Source organism: Ischnura elegans, chromosome 6, assembly GCF_921293095.1.
Source record: "Ischnura elegans chromosome 6, ioIscEleg1.1, whole genome shotgun sequence".
In the NCBI taxonomy this organism is placed as follows: Eukaryota; Metazoa; Arthropoda; class Insecta; order Odonata; family Coenagrionidae; genus Ischnura; species Ischnura elegans.
Genome location: NC_060251.1, coordinates 18521435 through 18537560, shown reverse-complemented (window position 1 = coordinate 18537560; position 16126 = coordinate 18521435). Strand labels below are relative to the sequence as shown.

Here is a 16126-nt window from a genome sequence, read left to right as displayed (position 1 = left end):
TGTTTTACATCACTCTGCTCTACTAAGAGCCATATGGAAAAATATTCACGATAAAACATTACACAATACAAACAACTTCTACTAAGCCCCTGGAAAAATTCAGTCTATGGCTTTGAATCCGAAGGCACCACACAATATGTATTTGGTCAAAACAAACTATACCATGTGCAATACTCACACCAGCAATGCATCATTACTTTTGAACATCTACTAGCAGCTCACCAACTGTACATGAGAACCTAACAACAAGCAAGATGGTTAATGATGCAAGCAAGAAACAATGGTAGTTATCATTTCACATGCTGCACTGGAGTCCATTGCCAAGCCATAAACTGCATTAAAAATATGATAAAGGCATCAGAAACAAGAGCTTAAGTGTTAGAGAAGCAGGGAAGATCACCAGTCTATTGCCAGAAGTTATCAAATTTTAGGTTATTTTTCATGACGGCTTCATTAAGGAGAGACAATACTCCTGATGGCATTGATAAAGAATATTTCCTCTTTAAAATAAATTCGGAAGAAGAGGTTGGTTGGCTGAGGAAGAGATTGGTGAAATGCTGTGTGGAGTGTGTTTATGTATGGATGTGAGACTAGGACGATGGGGAAGGGAGACAGGGACAGGATTAGGGCATTTGAGATGTGGGTTTGGAGGAAGATGAAGGGAATACGGTGGACGGAACGAGTTAGGAATGAGCAAGTGCTGAACAGGGTAGATGAGAAAAGAACGTTGAAGGACAAAATACATAAAAGGAAGGGTAATTGGCTGGGACATTTGATGAGAGGGAATGGAATTTTGAAAGTAGCTTTGTAGGGATTGGTGGAAGGGGTCAGAAGAAGGAGAAGGCTGAAGTTTATCGACAACGTAAAAATTGGAAGACATGGAGATTTCAAGGAGATGGCCGGAGACAGGAGGGAATGGAGACAGCATTGGTGCGGGGGACCTGCCGACGGGCAGAACACCAAAAGATGATGATGAATAAATTTGGGGTAGAGACCAGCAAGTACATTCACTTAAAGCTCTACTCCCAAAAGAGTTTTAGAGAGAGCATTTGAATCTTATTACCCCCATTTGCGTAAGCTTGATTCCATGGATATTTTATCTCCTTTGACTTTTGTTGTGCTATGGCTAGCACATATGAAATAAATACTCATTCAACATAAAAATCATGCTTTCACAAGAGAGAAAAACTCAAGCAGTTAGGGTTTTAAAATTGACATTATCCCAGAGAGAGATGACAATGCTCAACAGATCTAATTTTGCAGTTTTTATAGACGCTTGAGTAGTAATTTCCTTCAAGAGCCATTTCGGATTATCGCATGGCGATATGGATGATTGAAGGTAGAAACTGCTATTGGCATTCAGTACACTGCATTGGTACTAATGCTTAATGCACATTTCTTCAGAAAAATATTTATCATGCACATACACAAGATTGTCCACTTCATTGATTTAAATTTATGCAGCCAAATTTGTTTGAAACCCATCATGATAGCTAGGTGATAGCAAACGAAGATGCAGAGCTTCTCAAAAAAAGGCACAAATAAATACACTTTATGTTACTCATGAGAATGGGGGAACGGGATTTTTTGGCATAAATGCCCATGAAGTCTATCAAAGTCTTTAGGAGACCTAGGGTCTGGCAGCTGGAAGATTCCAACCAACCTGATAGAGTAGGCATTAGGGTGGTGCGAAAAAACTCAAGTTCCAAATTTCGTGTCGTAATAGTGCGGAAAAGTTGCGATACGTTAGTACAAGAAAAACAAAAAAAGAATTATTAAAATCGGACGTCATCTTCCGATCCCGCAAAGCACCTGAAAAAATGACAAAAATGAAAAAAATTGTTTTTTTTTTCGTTGTAAAAAAATTAAATTAAATTAATACCTTTTAACGCTGTAGCAAAAAATGATTACAAATAGCAAAGGGTATTATTTATATATGCATTATTATGGCTTTTAACTGTTATTACCGATCATACAAGATCATTAAAATGTATAAATTTTGCAATTTCGCCTATTTTTCAGAGTTTGGTAATACTTGAGAATAATTTTTGAGAAGTTTTAATTAGCTCTTTAGATCAAAAAAGACAATAAAACTGACCACTAGAATTGAAACGCAAAATTTCACTTTAAAAAGGCAGCATGTTAACCCTATTGAAACCGAAAGTGAAGATGTTGAGGTTTTAAATGACGCAACGCATAGTTCAACAATCAAGGAGAAATTTGTTGACTCGGAAGATTACATGCCAAGTACATCCAAAAAAATATAAATCACCATGGCAAATGAGGGTAAAATTCCAAAGTACAGCTTTTCATTGTGATCAATGCGGGGTGTATCACCGTACAGCTGCTGCTATAGCATCAAGTGTACTTGTAGACATTGGTGTTATAACTGAAGAATATACTTCTAAGTTCATTGACCGATGTAGAATTAAAAGGGAAAAGAAAAATATTATAAGCGATTTACAGCAAATCCATCTTGATTTAGGTGAGCTACACGGTTATACTTTGACGGAAGGGTAGACAATACCATAGTAATAGAAATGATTGAATCGAAGGAGTGTATTAAGATGTAAAAAACAAATGTAGGAGTAACAAATTATTATTAGTACTGTCGGACAGTTATAGCGGAACACCATTCTCTAATAAAAGAACCAGCTTTTGTGTATTTGAGTTATGTTTCTCCAAGCTCCGGGTCTGATAAAGATATAGTGGTCTCCATACTATCTTATCTCTCTGATCAAGGATTATCATTAGAGTTCTTAGAGTTAGTTTGCTGTGATGGCACGAACATCAATATTAGATGGAAAGGTTGCACTAATTGAAAGCTCGTAAAACACCAATGACACCCGCTGCAGTGGGCAGTTGGGTTACTTCATTTCATTGAATTACTTTTGTCATATTTTTCAGTATTTAGATGGTGAAACAAGTGGCCAAAAATCATAAGTGGGCCAATTGGACTAATATGAATGGTTATGGAAAGCTTCCAAACTGCATTTCCAAACAATTGAATGTGAAATTCTACAAGTTGATAGATAAATTTTGAGCAAGTACCAAAGATACCTTATTGACATTAGTCAAGCAATCACAAGTGGCGACTTTCCAAATGACTTAGCAAACCGGGATACTGGACCATTTTCACATGCTAGATGGCTCGTGTGAACAGAGCAAAGGAAACCTCTCGATACATACCTGGATATTAAAAGAAAGTAGTTTTCCCTGTTATTGAACGGAACTCTAACTTTGATCACGAAGAGAATGTATTGATGGCGATGGTTTTTTATTACAGAGGGCACATTAGAGAGCTGGGGCTTAAAAGAGTATTTAAAGCCAGACAGACTTAACCAAAAGGCAAACCTATCGTAAACTTCATTACTCCTACCATGAACTTCGAAATAGCTGACCATATAGAACTGATTGAGTGGAATGTAGTCAAACTATCTACTCCACCTCTTCTTATGAGAATAATTACTAATGAAGAAATAGCTTCCTTCATTGCATCTGGCGATAAACAAGATTGGGATATTATAACTTCCCATATCACACGCAAGCAATGGAGCCGTGTGTGAAATTGGTAACGGAGGCATCCCTTAAGATTTGTGACTATCGATCCAGAGATGGATTTATTAGGGTTAATTCAAATCAAGGTCCATTATGCCAGACCTTACCACTAAATCGCAGTACAAAGTAGTTTTCAAAAGTCAAAATTTAAAAGAAGGACAAAAAATTTAAATATTGTTTGAAGCAGTAACCCTCATTGGTTAGATGGATGGAGGGTGTGGGTAGAACTCAAAGTGCAGCCACCTCTCCGCGGTGAGTTCTGGGTTGTTTAAATATTATTAAATCATATGTAAACAAAGGAAGAGCTGCATAATCAAACATGTAATTTAGACTCAAATATTATCTTAAGTTATTATGACACAACTCTGAAAAATCGGCTAAACTGCAAAATTTATACATTTTTAATGATCTTGTGCGATCGGTAATAACAGTCAAAAGCCATAAATATGCATGTATAAATAATACCCTATGCTATTTGTAATCATTTTTTGCTACAGCGTTAAAAGATGTTAATTTAATTTAATTTTTTTACAACAAAAAAAATTTTTTTTTTTCATTTTTGTCATTTTTTCAGGTGCTTTGCGGGATCGGAAGATGACGTCCGATTTTAATAATTCTTTTTTTGTTTTTCTTGTACTAACATATCGCAACTTTTCCGCACTATTACGACACGAAATTTGGAACTTGAGTTTTTTCGCACCACCCTAGTAGGCATGTGTATACACCCACCTGCCTCAAAAAGCTTACTCATTTTTTGCACATTTTCAAGTCATAGAAAATGACCCAGATATAGCTAAAAGGGGCAGGGAAATTTTAAGAGGCTAACTCAAGTCTTAAGAAAAGGTATCAGGAATGATGAATTCATGCTTCATGTGCCATACAGTCTTTTTTGCACCTGTCTAAAGGCCTGATTACACGATACATCAACACGTACGAGTTAATGTCAGTTTGCATGAATAACTTTTTTTGTGGACCGGAGCGTAACAAGTATGAATGCATGAATCAAATTAGAACAGATTTTATTTCCCATTCATGCATTTGCACAAGTTTGGTGGCTATATGGTGCATTTTCGAGTTCATTCTCGCATTCATAAATTTAGACATTAACTCGTATGGGTTAATGTACCATGTAAACAGGCCTTAATAAAAACAACAACTAGTTTTGAGGAAAGGAAAAGTAGGGGAGTGTTTGGTGACACTGACTAGAGAAATGATAGGCTAATGAACAGCTGAATGAAGGAAGAGTAATCAAGACCACAATGTACATTGGTGTAAAATAATGTTCACAAGGCTACAACCGGAATACACAATTTCAAAGTCTACGTAGAAAATGAGATATTTTAAGTGTATTTTCCACAACTACACTGAAATTGGTCTCTAATAATTTATATGCATCTTTGGCCTCTCTCTTCAACATTAGGAAAGCAACAAAAGAGGCAGATTGATTTGTTAGCCTCATGATTTCTTGGTCCAAAATCCTTCCTTACTGCTTGGTTCTACAACTCAAGATTATGCTCAGTATCTAAAGGCCGCTATACACAGTTAACGGAAAAATTTGTGAATTAACCATCATGCACTTGATAATTCAGTGAAAATTTGAACATGTTCTATTTTTCTCGCATGATCGCACCCCGGCGTAATGATGGCATGATCATTCACCATGCATAGCGGCCTTCAAAGAATATTCAGAAGTAAGTTGTTCCCCTGTGGTATAATTGCCTTCCTCACAACTCTACTCCTATCTCCAAAATCTTCTCGGAGTATGATGCCATGATTTTTTCAGCACCAAAACATGTTAATTTATTGAAAGCCAGAACTGATTTTTAAGATTATTAAATACTGCCAAAGCATTACTTTTCAAGCCTTTGAGGTCCAAATTGTACTGCACACAATGAAGTGAGAGAGTTGACTGAAGTCCACAGCCATGAATGGGCCTCCAGTAAAGATAGCTTCTGGGATAAAAGGTAATGAAGAAAGATCAGACTAGCCGGAATGGAGCGCAACATAAAATAAACTGACCAAATAAGTCAAAATTCGACTGACATGGACCATGTCATGTGGTTCGCACAGAACATGCTGGAAGGTAAAATAGATCCAAATGCTAAAAGGTAGATTAAAAAGTATACATAATGTTAAAACTTGACCAAGTACATGTTAAAAAATTCACCAGTAAACTGTATCCTGAAAAAGATAACCATACCAAGGGAAAACAACCTCATGGCTAAATACAACAACAAAGAAAGACTTGAGAGCATATAATTCATAGGATCAGGCACCAATACATGCTGCCCATACATGCTGGAACTGGGAAGAGCTTGTACATGCCATTCATTAACTTCGACAGTACTATACTATACTAGTACTATAACAACATAACAACTTTCAGTAATTTTCCCCAGTTAAAGCAATATTGTAATAGGCTGAATCCAAACCATTCCCGATATTCTCCTACTCTAACTCAAGAGGTTGAAGACCAGAAGTTTTTGAACAAATGAAGACAGCAGAACTTATGAGAGAAGTACCAATGAATTATGCTACGTTTCTACACAGCACTTTAACAGCATTTTCCACTCACCTGATGTGACAATGCCCAGGCAGCTGATAACCTACTAACGTCCTGACCCTTCTTCCAAACTCATCCATTCTCAACATACCACTGCACCCATCATTCAGCAGTTGCACACAATAATGCAAGCATTCCTCGAAGACCACTTTTTTACATTCCAATATCCTGAAAATGATGCTATAGCATCAAAACTCCAAAATTACCAAAGCGGTCCCTACGTTACAGCACTTAATGAAACCAAAAGATCACAAAAAAGCTAAGTAATAAATGCAACAACAGTACATACACAGCTTTGAATACAATTTTTGTTATAACTAGCATTTGGCTTCTTTATATTAGGTATGCATCTCCCAGGACTGCCCAATATTTTTTTTGGGAGCAAAGTACTGTAATCATGTGAACGGAGCATACAATTTAAACTAAGTACTTAGCAATGTGATGAGTGGTTGACGATTACAATTATGTATAAAAAATGGTGAAATGTATATAAAACATTGAATGAGAATTGCTCCACAGACGTTCACCAATCAACATGAAGCTAGTTATAAAATGTGATTGCTACTCAATAGAAATCTTTTCAGGATACAAACATGGAACAAATCTAATGAGTCCAACCCTAGAAGTAACCATTACACTATTCAGCAAGTACATCCAACAATGTGTACAACATATGTTTATCAAAGAAATTGATAGCAAGTGCCAAGCAATTTGCTATCAATGGAAGACAAAGCCTCAATTTGCTAAATAAGTTGGTGGTTATTGAGTCTTCGGTGAATATATAAAGTCACCAAAATATTGAAAGTAAGAAAATAAAATGCATTTACACAAGCATTAAACTGAATCTGGTGATCAAAACTACAATTCTATGCTTGATTACTATTTCCTCCATCAGTCCCTACTCATTAACTTCCGCTTCTATGGTTGGCTTTGGATCTTCAATCTCCCTCTTGCTTTGGATCAGTCTCAATTCTAAGTGAGCCTTAGATATTTCACTGCCCTCTGGAGTTTGACCTGCAAATAATACACACATTTAAAAAGTGTACTAAATCAAAACAAAGCATGCTGAGATTGAAGGAATTTCACACAGTGTAATGGAGAACAGAGGCAGATTGTCAACAGAAGTGAGTGAAGAGTAACTTCACCTTCTCCTTTGTGAGAATACACGATAATGTCAATGATCACATAATTTTGAATATTGAGGAATTAAAATTAACTTTTTCAAGCATAATCAAGGCTATAGTTGGGCCAGTATGGCATACCCCCTAAAATCCAAACTCTTTTCAAGCATAAAGGTTAAACTGCCTTTTTAAATCTGTAGAAAATAGCCCTACTGTAAATTGTCCAATGGATTTCAGACATAAAAATCAAAAATGATTATTTACTTGTTCAGAGTTATCTTGTGACACAACTTGAAACTCATATAAGAGTTAGAGTTTGAAATTTCAATCGTGGCCAGATGTATAATACATGTTCAGCTGTTGGCAATTTTTGGTGAGTACCGCCTAAATTTTTTTCCCAACTACAGCACTGAGTATAATAGTCATATACTTATGCATAAACTTGTAAACAAATGATGAAATATGGATGGAAAGATACTCACTCCTGCCATACTCCAGAGTTTTCTTGAGAACACTCTGCATGGTGGCAATAGTCTTCTCGAGAGAAACCTTCAGATCACTTTCAGTTATGGACATCCAAGCCAACAACAGCGAGGCAAAAAGGTCACCAGTCCCAGTGAAATTATGAGGGAAGCGAGGGATACGGATGGTAGCAAACATTTTCTTCCCTGCAATGAAAAGAAAATAAGAATTAGAACATTCTGAAGAGTAAAAAGGAACAATTACATAATCATACATGGAAAAGGAGCAACTAAATATCACCAGCAAAGTACTACAATAGAGAAATGAAGGATAAACTTGCACTAGAAAAAATATGAGTACCAGTGTGAATATGAATAAGAGCAAAAAAGCTGAGTCCATCAGAGGCTGTAACAGCCTGACTAAAGAAAAATGGCAAATACACAACTTTTTCAGGCTATTTTTTCACAATACACTCATGCTTCAAAGACTTAAACAGTAAACTACATAATCCCCTAATTTTATGATTTATTTGTTTACCTGGTAAGTAAATTAGCATCCAAAATTTTGTTGGAGATTTAATATTTTGATTGAATTTCATACATTTATTTATATTCTTGTCCTACTGATCATTTAAAATAGTGTTTCAAAATAGGGTAGTTTCTTTCATCAAAGAAAATGAAAGGCATTGATTGCGATTCGTAACCAACCATTAGTGTATTCATTATATACAAATTATTTGGTTTTAGAAATCCCAGTTTAGACAAATGGCAATGGTCAATTTTAACCGCATTTGAAAAAGGCCAGATTGGTACCCATGCGATGCCACTCCACGTGACGTCACAAAGACCTAGTTTCTATACGAGTAGATAGGACTTTTACATCGTCTGAGATTACCAACGCATGCATGAGGCACAGAGCTCAGAAAAACATGTCTTAAATATCATATTAAAACTGCCTATGGCCGGAAAGTTTCTTTCTTTCGATAAGGTGTTAATAATCCTTATTTAAGCCAAGCGCTACCTGCTAGCAGCCTGCATCACAGCGGCGCACATATCCTCGCCCCAAGGTCACCTCACATGGCGACAGCGGGAACCAGAATGATGTCACATGGGCTTTTCCCAGCATCCATACTTAGCCGCCGCGTTTTCATGCACTTGAAAATTTTCACTTCTCATTTAATCGCGAAAAATAGATATCGTCATTTAAAAATCTAAGAGCGTACAATGCGTACTCCAGGAGTAATTGTCGTTCGATTTAGGCAACAAAAAAACAATAGGAAACCACCCTATTATTTGGGAATAGCCTTTTTAGGTATTTCTGCTTTTTAACCCTTTTGACACACTGAAGTTCTCTCCTTAGCATGACTGCTGCACCGATCCCAAAGAGACTCTTCCATCCCCTCTGTACAGATCATTTTGGAGGACATTCGTTAAAAAGGGTCTCGCAGATAATCACACACTCTCAGCATCAACCCTTCCTAGCATGGACTCTGCATAATCTCGGACTCCGAGGGTAGTTGGGCTCTCTCCTTTCAGGGTTTATAACCCTATAATAATAATAATCAAGAATATAATACAATAGGGCATTTCTCACCAACGACACTACTGGCTAGAGCTAGGAGATGATCGCTTGATCCAAGATCAGTAGAGGACAGCACAACAGTTTCACAGCCTTTAGCATGAAGAAGATTGACACACCTTCTAGCATCTTCCACATTCTTTATCTTCTCTCCAGTTAGTAACCTGAAAAAGTTAATAAAGCATTGTGAAGAACCAAATCAGACACCAATGAAAATGGAAAACAGCATGATTAATATTTTAATGCTGGATGAGCTCCATTATTAGAATCGGTTCACTACTTTAAAAAACTATGCATGACTGCTAATAACCATTTATGTACATTCTTTACATAAAGGAAAGAAATACTAGTTGATAGGTAGATACAGTTTAAAACTTCCAATTAACACTAAAAATTCCCATCCCTTTCATGAAAATGCAGTTTTTTTGTAACAACCATATTTATCAAAAGCACATTAAAGCTTATCCTAGCATTCGAACAATTTTCGACGACTTCGCCTAGTCTCTCTCTAGCTCCTCACAGGAGAACCCTGAATGTTCTTGTAAACGACATGTTGAAATTCAGCCGTAGCAGTGAGTGTATGCATGTTAATAAGAACACCTAATCCCTTGCTTGATATCTATCCATAAGTAATCAAACCCATAGTAAATCTACATTAATGATAAAAATAATTTTCTCAAAATGCAAAGTATGTGATGCAAGAAATGTACATTTAAACATGCGTAAGGATTTGCCATAAAAATAATCAACACGTAACATATACTCACTCTGCCTCAAACTGATTTGGTGTGATAATATTTGCCATTGGTATAATACGGTCTCGATAAATTGGAAGAAGCTCCTTCGGTACGTACATGCAACCATTGTCACCTAGAACTGGGTCGCACACTGCAAAATTTTAAGAGTTCCATCAATACATACGCAAAAACAAAGTGAAGATTAAACGTCCGACAAAGACGTGGAACTCACCATAAATTAAACCCGGATTAACTTGCCGCAGACGCTGTACCACGCCAACAACACTGGACAGAAATGATGCTGACCCAATATACCCAGTCAAAAGGTGGCTGTATGTATCTAGTTTATTATGTTGAAGTCCTTCCACTAAGTCCGCTGAAATCACACACAAAAAATGAATTTCACAGGTGTTCCATATGCCAAAGTACACGCACAAATGTCGAAATAGGAAAATTCTTACTTAATTCGGTATCATTCAACACTTGACCCTTCCAATAGCCGTAACCTGTATGATTCGAAAACTGTACGGAGTTAACTGCATCAATTTCGAAACCAAGCACCTGACGAGAGAAATTTATTTTTAATGTGCACAGTATAAAACATTAAAACAACATGAATCGATGATACCTGTAAAGGGAAAGATGCACTCTTGTTTCCCACGTAACCTGAAACGACATGACTTTGAATTGAGAGAACCCTTCTTAGCTGTTCAGCCATGGCAACGAGATAAGGCATGAAGCAACCGAAGGATACGTAAGGGTGGGCACGGGCGATAAGCGTATATTCCGTCAATTCTCATTCAAGCACTTGAAACTAAAAAGCATAAAATACTCTGGTAATTAGCATAGTACCAACCGAAGCACTAACGCAGAAGATATATTAGTCGAACTCATGAGAAAAGTTTATAGCATTTCAGTTTCAATTGAATTAGATTCCAAGTGAGCATAGGAATATAAATGTTTAATTCATCTTATTAGCGTAACTTAAATAATTACCTTCTGAATCTAAATTTTCAAAGAGACGAAATTCGTTGACAACGCACGTACCAGCAAAAAATACAATAAGGTAGAAGAAGACGGGAAATAAAAAGAATCAAAGGTATTAGTTTCCCTTGTCCAAGCATCAACCAAGTATATTAATTTATTGCTCGGATTATTACTCCGAACATGCACAGACGTAAACAGCGCTGAAGACGCACAACCGTGATTTTCAAGACGGTGTCATACACAATTCCTACGCCTACTCAATATGCGAGACTTAACTAAAAGTATCTGGATTATACCTGAATTAATATATAAGATCCTTAATTCAAGATGTGCCTCAGTGGTACTAATTGTCAGAACAAATGTAGTACTTCTAAATAAGAAGCGAGTGTTTTCAACACGGAAATGTTTTGAAATAGATTTTAACGATACACCACAGAATTATTTAAGTAATTATGTGGCGATGTAAACGCAAATAAATCAGAGAAACTTCGAGGAATAAGAGGAACACGCAATTTTGATATCACTGTTGCTGAGAGTGAGAATGGAATTCAAACACTGCGCCAGCAAGAAACCCTAGACACTGAAGTTAAAGACTGTCTTTCTAAAAGTTTTTCTTTGCTGATTTTAAGTCATGGCGTACGAGTCGCATATGGTACTGTTTTTCCACTTACACTTTAATTATTCGGAGTTTATTCGTGCAAAAGAACCGCATTATTTATAGGATAAAAACTTAAATTTTGTTATACTTGAGCCCGATTGGAATTTATTCCACGGATTTCTACGAAATTCACCTCTTTAGTACACGGAGTTGCAGATTTTAGCGCTACAAGTAGCCTTTTAGATAACTAAATTGATAGGTTCACCGTGTGTATTCAGTTACTTGACGTTCCGCGCGATCATCTAGGATCTGCGCGACGAATTTCGCACGTCCATTTTCTTTATAGAAAAGAAGAGAGTGTAGCGTGTTGACATACACGGCCAAATTTGATTGGTTGGAATGAAAAGCCGACGGGGACGGATATCACGGATATGCAAAAAGAATTTTGTTTGATTGTGTCTTTAGTCAAGAGAAAGTGAAAAAATGAATGGTTTAATTTCAATTTGAGTGACTTCTCATATGATAGTGGTGTAAAACCCTCCTATGTTCCTCGAGAAGCGTGTTTGCTAGTGTTTAAAGGTAAGTTGAGCCTCTTTAATTGAAACTGAAAATCAAATTATTGCGATACTTACTTGTATTATAAATGCCCATCAGAAAGAGTCCCATCGTTTATCATGTGTTTTAAATGCTTTTTAATTTCCTTTATACTTTCAGGCAAACATGTGGAATCTTCATTTTACCTTGGTTTTCTTAGTGTTAGTGACATCAAATGTCTCAGGGAAGCAGAAACCGAAATCGGTTACAACTTTTATTGAAGCCAAGTGGCCCGCGGCGCCGCTGTTATTAGAAGCTAGTGAATACATAGCCGAGGAGAATCCCGAAGGTTTCTGGGTGTTTGTGGACGCTCTTTGCCAAGAGAAATATGATAAATTTCACTTGTGTAAGTGCTTGAGAATTTTGGTTGTACTTTTCGGTGCAAAGCGTCCATTTTTCTGCGGCGCATTACCTGCCTTTTGGTCCAACATTAGGCCTTTAAGATTTGCCCTCTTATTTCAGTATCTGAAAAGGACCAGTATGAAATCATCCTTCTGGAAGCCCAGGGTTATTTGACTCCATCGCAAGTGTCCCTAATGAAGTTTGCCTTATCTCTGCATATACATTCTCCGAGGGTGGAAATGTTTGCTCAAATTGCATTTGATCGAATCTTGCCTTCCGAATGTGTAGCAGTAGCTGATGTTGGGGGCCAGCTTACGTGTAATGTGAATGAAGTTGGTGGACTATTATCCAATGTGGTAAGTTACGGCTGTTAAAATTCTCGTGGAAATATAGTGAAACATATTTCCGCACTTAGTAGATCACTGTGAATATTTATGAATCGTTGAGTGGGGTCTTCCAGGTTGTGTTCTGGTTTGTGAGGTGTTACCGAGTCACTTGGGCTGATATCTTATATATAGCTAACCCTCTCCACGTATGCAGCTTATGTGAAGCTATTAACCTTCAAGCTATGACATGCCATTTTATTATAGTCTTCTCTCTGCAACTTCCTTAGTTTGTGCCGGGAACACAAATGTGTGCCAATCAAAATATATCTACCACTGGAGTATGACACTATTTGCATCATTAAATATCATGCATCCTTTAATATTTATAGCCCTTTAGTGTGTAGAAATAGCTGGCCTTGTGAATTTATTTTCTTTACTTTGCTGGCTCTTAAAAAATCATAGAATCAAATCAGTGAGTTAATGGTATGGAGGTTAAAGAATGCTTAAGTAAGATGATCTAAAATGCCTGCAATTCGTTTGAAATCATCTGAGAAATTTTAGCTTGGTAGTATTGCAGAGATAATGCACAATTGAATGATTTTATCTTTTAAATTATTTTCCAGTCAGTGGATAAGATAACAGTTCAATTTAGATAAGTCAGGATTTCGTTAATTGAGGTACCACAGAAGCCTAATGAATGTTTCATTAGCAATCTATGTCATCTGTTGATTATTTTTTAATGGCCTTAAACAAAGGATGGGATCATTTCATGTTAGTAAAACCACACTACCTTGCTCACTGTATTTCCTTGGTGTACATCATATTTTCGAAAATCTTGGAAAAAATTCATAATTTTACTCACCAAGCTCTAAAGGCCTGGTTACACGGTACATTAACACGTACAAGTTAATGTACGTTTGCGTGAATGATTTTTGTTGAACGGAACATGTACGAATGCATGAACCAAATTAGAACAGGTTCTATTTTCCGTTCATGCATTCGCACAAGTTGGGTGGTTACACGGTGCATTTTGGCTTTCATTCTCGCGTTCATACATTTAGACATTAACCCGTACGTATTAATGTATCGTGTAACCAGGCCTTAATACACTATCAGTAACAGCCACCTAAACTCTAGGCTTACCCAGAGAAATGGGAAACTGGGAACTCAAAATTCATGGTCGCATGGCAAGTAACAGCAAACAATGGAAAAATCTATTTCCTTGAACCACACATGGAATCAGCATGTACCCTGCTCCTCAACCTTAACAATTATGAGTGTCCATGTGTGTGCAGATCTAAAACGTTGTGTGAACGCATACTTCAGCAAAAGGTTTGGTTGCAATCCATCCAGCCGTATGGGAATGCGTAGCAGACAGACCAACAGACATCCTCCTTTGCATATACAAGGGGCATATGAAAAGTAAGGTCTCCAAATTTTTTTCATAGTTGCTGAGATTATTTGCCAAAGCATATTACATGGTCAGAAAGCGTGAACAGCTAGCCTCCTGCCACTTACCATGGGTAGGTAAGAACCGCTTCATGAACGTCGTTGTCTTTTGCAAATTTTCGCCCTCCCAAATCTTTTTTTAGGGCCGGAAAGAGATGATATTCACAGGGAACGATACCTGGACTGAAACGTGGTTGATGAATCACCCTCTGTCCAAATCGCTCGATGAAAGACATTGGTTTGTGGGCCACATCCTTGTCCCTTGTGGGCATCAGGCCTTGTTCTGGTGCTATCGAATGCCTTTTCCTGCCGCATTTCTTGTTCTGGATAGCCCTTCAAAGTTTGCTTAGGGTCTAATAGTGCTTCGTGTGTTTGATTTTTGTATCATTGGGCATGAAATCAACCAGCAGGGCACATTTTCTGTCCCGGAAGACATTAGCCATAATCTTGCCCTCTCATTTTTAGAATTCTACTTCTCATTATAAATGTTGAGGTGGCAAGCAGTAAATTTTCTACTCCACTTCCGTACATTTTTCAAGTAAATGCACTTTGGATCACATACTTCTTCGAATTGCCGATGAATTTCAGTCGGAGCAACCATCATCCCATGCAGACCCTTAATGACAGAGTCCACACTTACAATGAGAGGGAGCAGCAATTGGGATGCCCATCGCAAATAGGTGCTGCGGGGATAATTATCTTACTAATGAGAAACTGTTTACGCGACGGCAAGGGGTAAGGACCGAAAAACACAACAGGATGGCTAGATTTTGTGCAGTGTTGCATACTGCAATGCCTAGGCTTTGGAGACCCTACTTTTCATATGCCCTTCGTGTATAGATTATTGGGAGACACCTCTCAATGCTCATTGTTTAACTCACTTATTTTTCAATGCCTAAGGAATTTCCCCAGCCGTGACCAGAGAGTTGTGATTTCAGAAAAAAATAGCATAAGTCATTAGCTGTCTTTTTTAATTTTAAATAATTGTGAAACTTTGCATTAGCAGCTATTTTTAGGATAAAGTATGGTTGCAAAAGTCTTTATCCCAAGAAGGTTTTCAATAAATAGCTGTTGCTAAAGGCCTTAGCCACTTGAAATTTTTGTTTTAGTACCATTTATCCAGGGAGCTCTTGTCAGTGGATGATAGTGTAGAGAAAGACAATCCTTTCAGATAATTTTTTGCAACAACTTCATTTACAACTGTCAATAGGTACAGTGTTCCCTTGCATGTCAGTTGTGTCTTCGATAATGTTCTGCTTGCCTCTCCCCTGGCTTCATCCTCTCTTGCATGGCTTCTAGCATTAATATGCTTGTTGTGTCAGGGGTAGCGACGTGTAGTCTAGCTTCAACAAAAACCCATGGTGGGAACATGAACAAGTCCCAGCATTCCACCTGCCTAGAAAGACTTTCTTGAAAGATCCTCTGTCTAAAGGTTGAAAATTTCAGGCAGGTGGAGCTCTGTGGCTTTGTATGTCTGGTAATGTGAACCACTTTGCACTTTGTAGCCAGCAAAACTCTGCATGGGAAGAATATGCCTCAGTAGTTGAAATTGTGGAGAATCTTAGGCTAATTCGGGAGGATTAATTTACTAGTCTGTAAGTTTGAGCAGTATGTATCACATTACAGCATGTATCCATTTTGAAGACTTGGCCTTTCTTCTGCAAATTCATCTTTGGTAAGGAAGCAAGAGCCCTAAAAAACAGGGATCAAAGCCCAGTGCTCTCTTGTGAATGTAGGTTAGCATCTCCCTACAATAGTCATTAATACATGGGTAACAAGGGGAAAATAACGTGGGCAGAAGAGTAACAAAG

General features: G+C 37.4%; 2 protein-coding genes across 3 annotated transcripts in view; one reads left to right on the top strand and one right to left on the bottom strand.

Moving 5' to 3' along the window:
- Window positions 1–5798: 5798 nt before the first annotated feature.
- On the bottom strand, window positions 5799–11579 carry LOC124160159 (pyridoxal kinase). Its single transcript, XM_046535913.1, has 9 exons — window positions 11303–11579; window positions 11016–11024; window positions 10648–10833; window positions 10481–10580; window positions 10252–10395; window positions 10050–10170; window positions 9298–9446; window positions 7725–7910; window positions 5799–7135 (listed from the first exon to the last, which is right to left on the bottom strand). Exons 3-9 carry the CDS (start codon window positions 10753–10755, stop codon window positions 7020–7022), a joined length of 924 nt encoding a protein of 307 aa, XP_046391869.1. The 5' UTR covers window positions 10756–10833; window positions 11016–11024; window positions 11303–11579; the 3' UTR covers window positions 5799–7019.
- A 410-nt stretch (window positions 11580–11989) lies between these two features.
- The window catches only part of LOC124160157 (UDP-glucose:glycoprotein glucosyltransferase 1), a 59675-nt gene continuing 55538 nt past the window's right edge, over window positions 11990–16126 (top strand). For both annotated transcript variants that reach the window (XM_046535911.1, XM_046535910.1), the window contains exons 1-3: window positions 11990–12183; window positions 12319–12544; window positions 12661–12896. In XM_046535911.1, coding sequence (XP_046391867.1) covers window positions 12325–12544; window positions 12661–12896 — 456 coding nt within the window. In that variant the 5' untranslated portion in view covers window positions 11990–12183; window positions 12319–12324. The remainder of the gene's footprint in view (window positions 12184–12318; window positions 12545–12660; window positions 12897–16126) is intronic.

What these genes read in the sequence shown, in the direction of transcription:
- LOC124160159 (XM_046535913.1), bottom strand. Translation starts at nt 10,755, where the DNA reads ATGCCTTATCTCGTTGCCATGGCTGAACAGCTAAGAAGGGTTCTCTCA. An exon ending in GTGCATCTTTCCCTTTACAG is followed by an intron (nt 10,581 to 10,647) that starts GTATCATCGATT and finishes TTCTCTCGTCAG; the next exon opens with GTGCTTGGTTTCGAAATTGA. An exon ending in AACTCTGGAGTATGGCAGGA is followed by an intron (nt 7,136 to 7,724) that starts GTGAGTATCTTT and finishes TATTATTTGCAG; the next exon opens with GTCAAACTCCAGAGGGCAGT.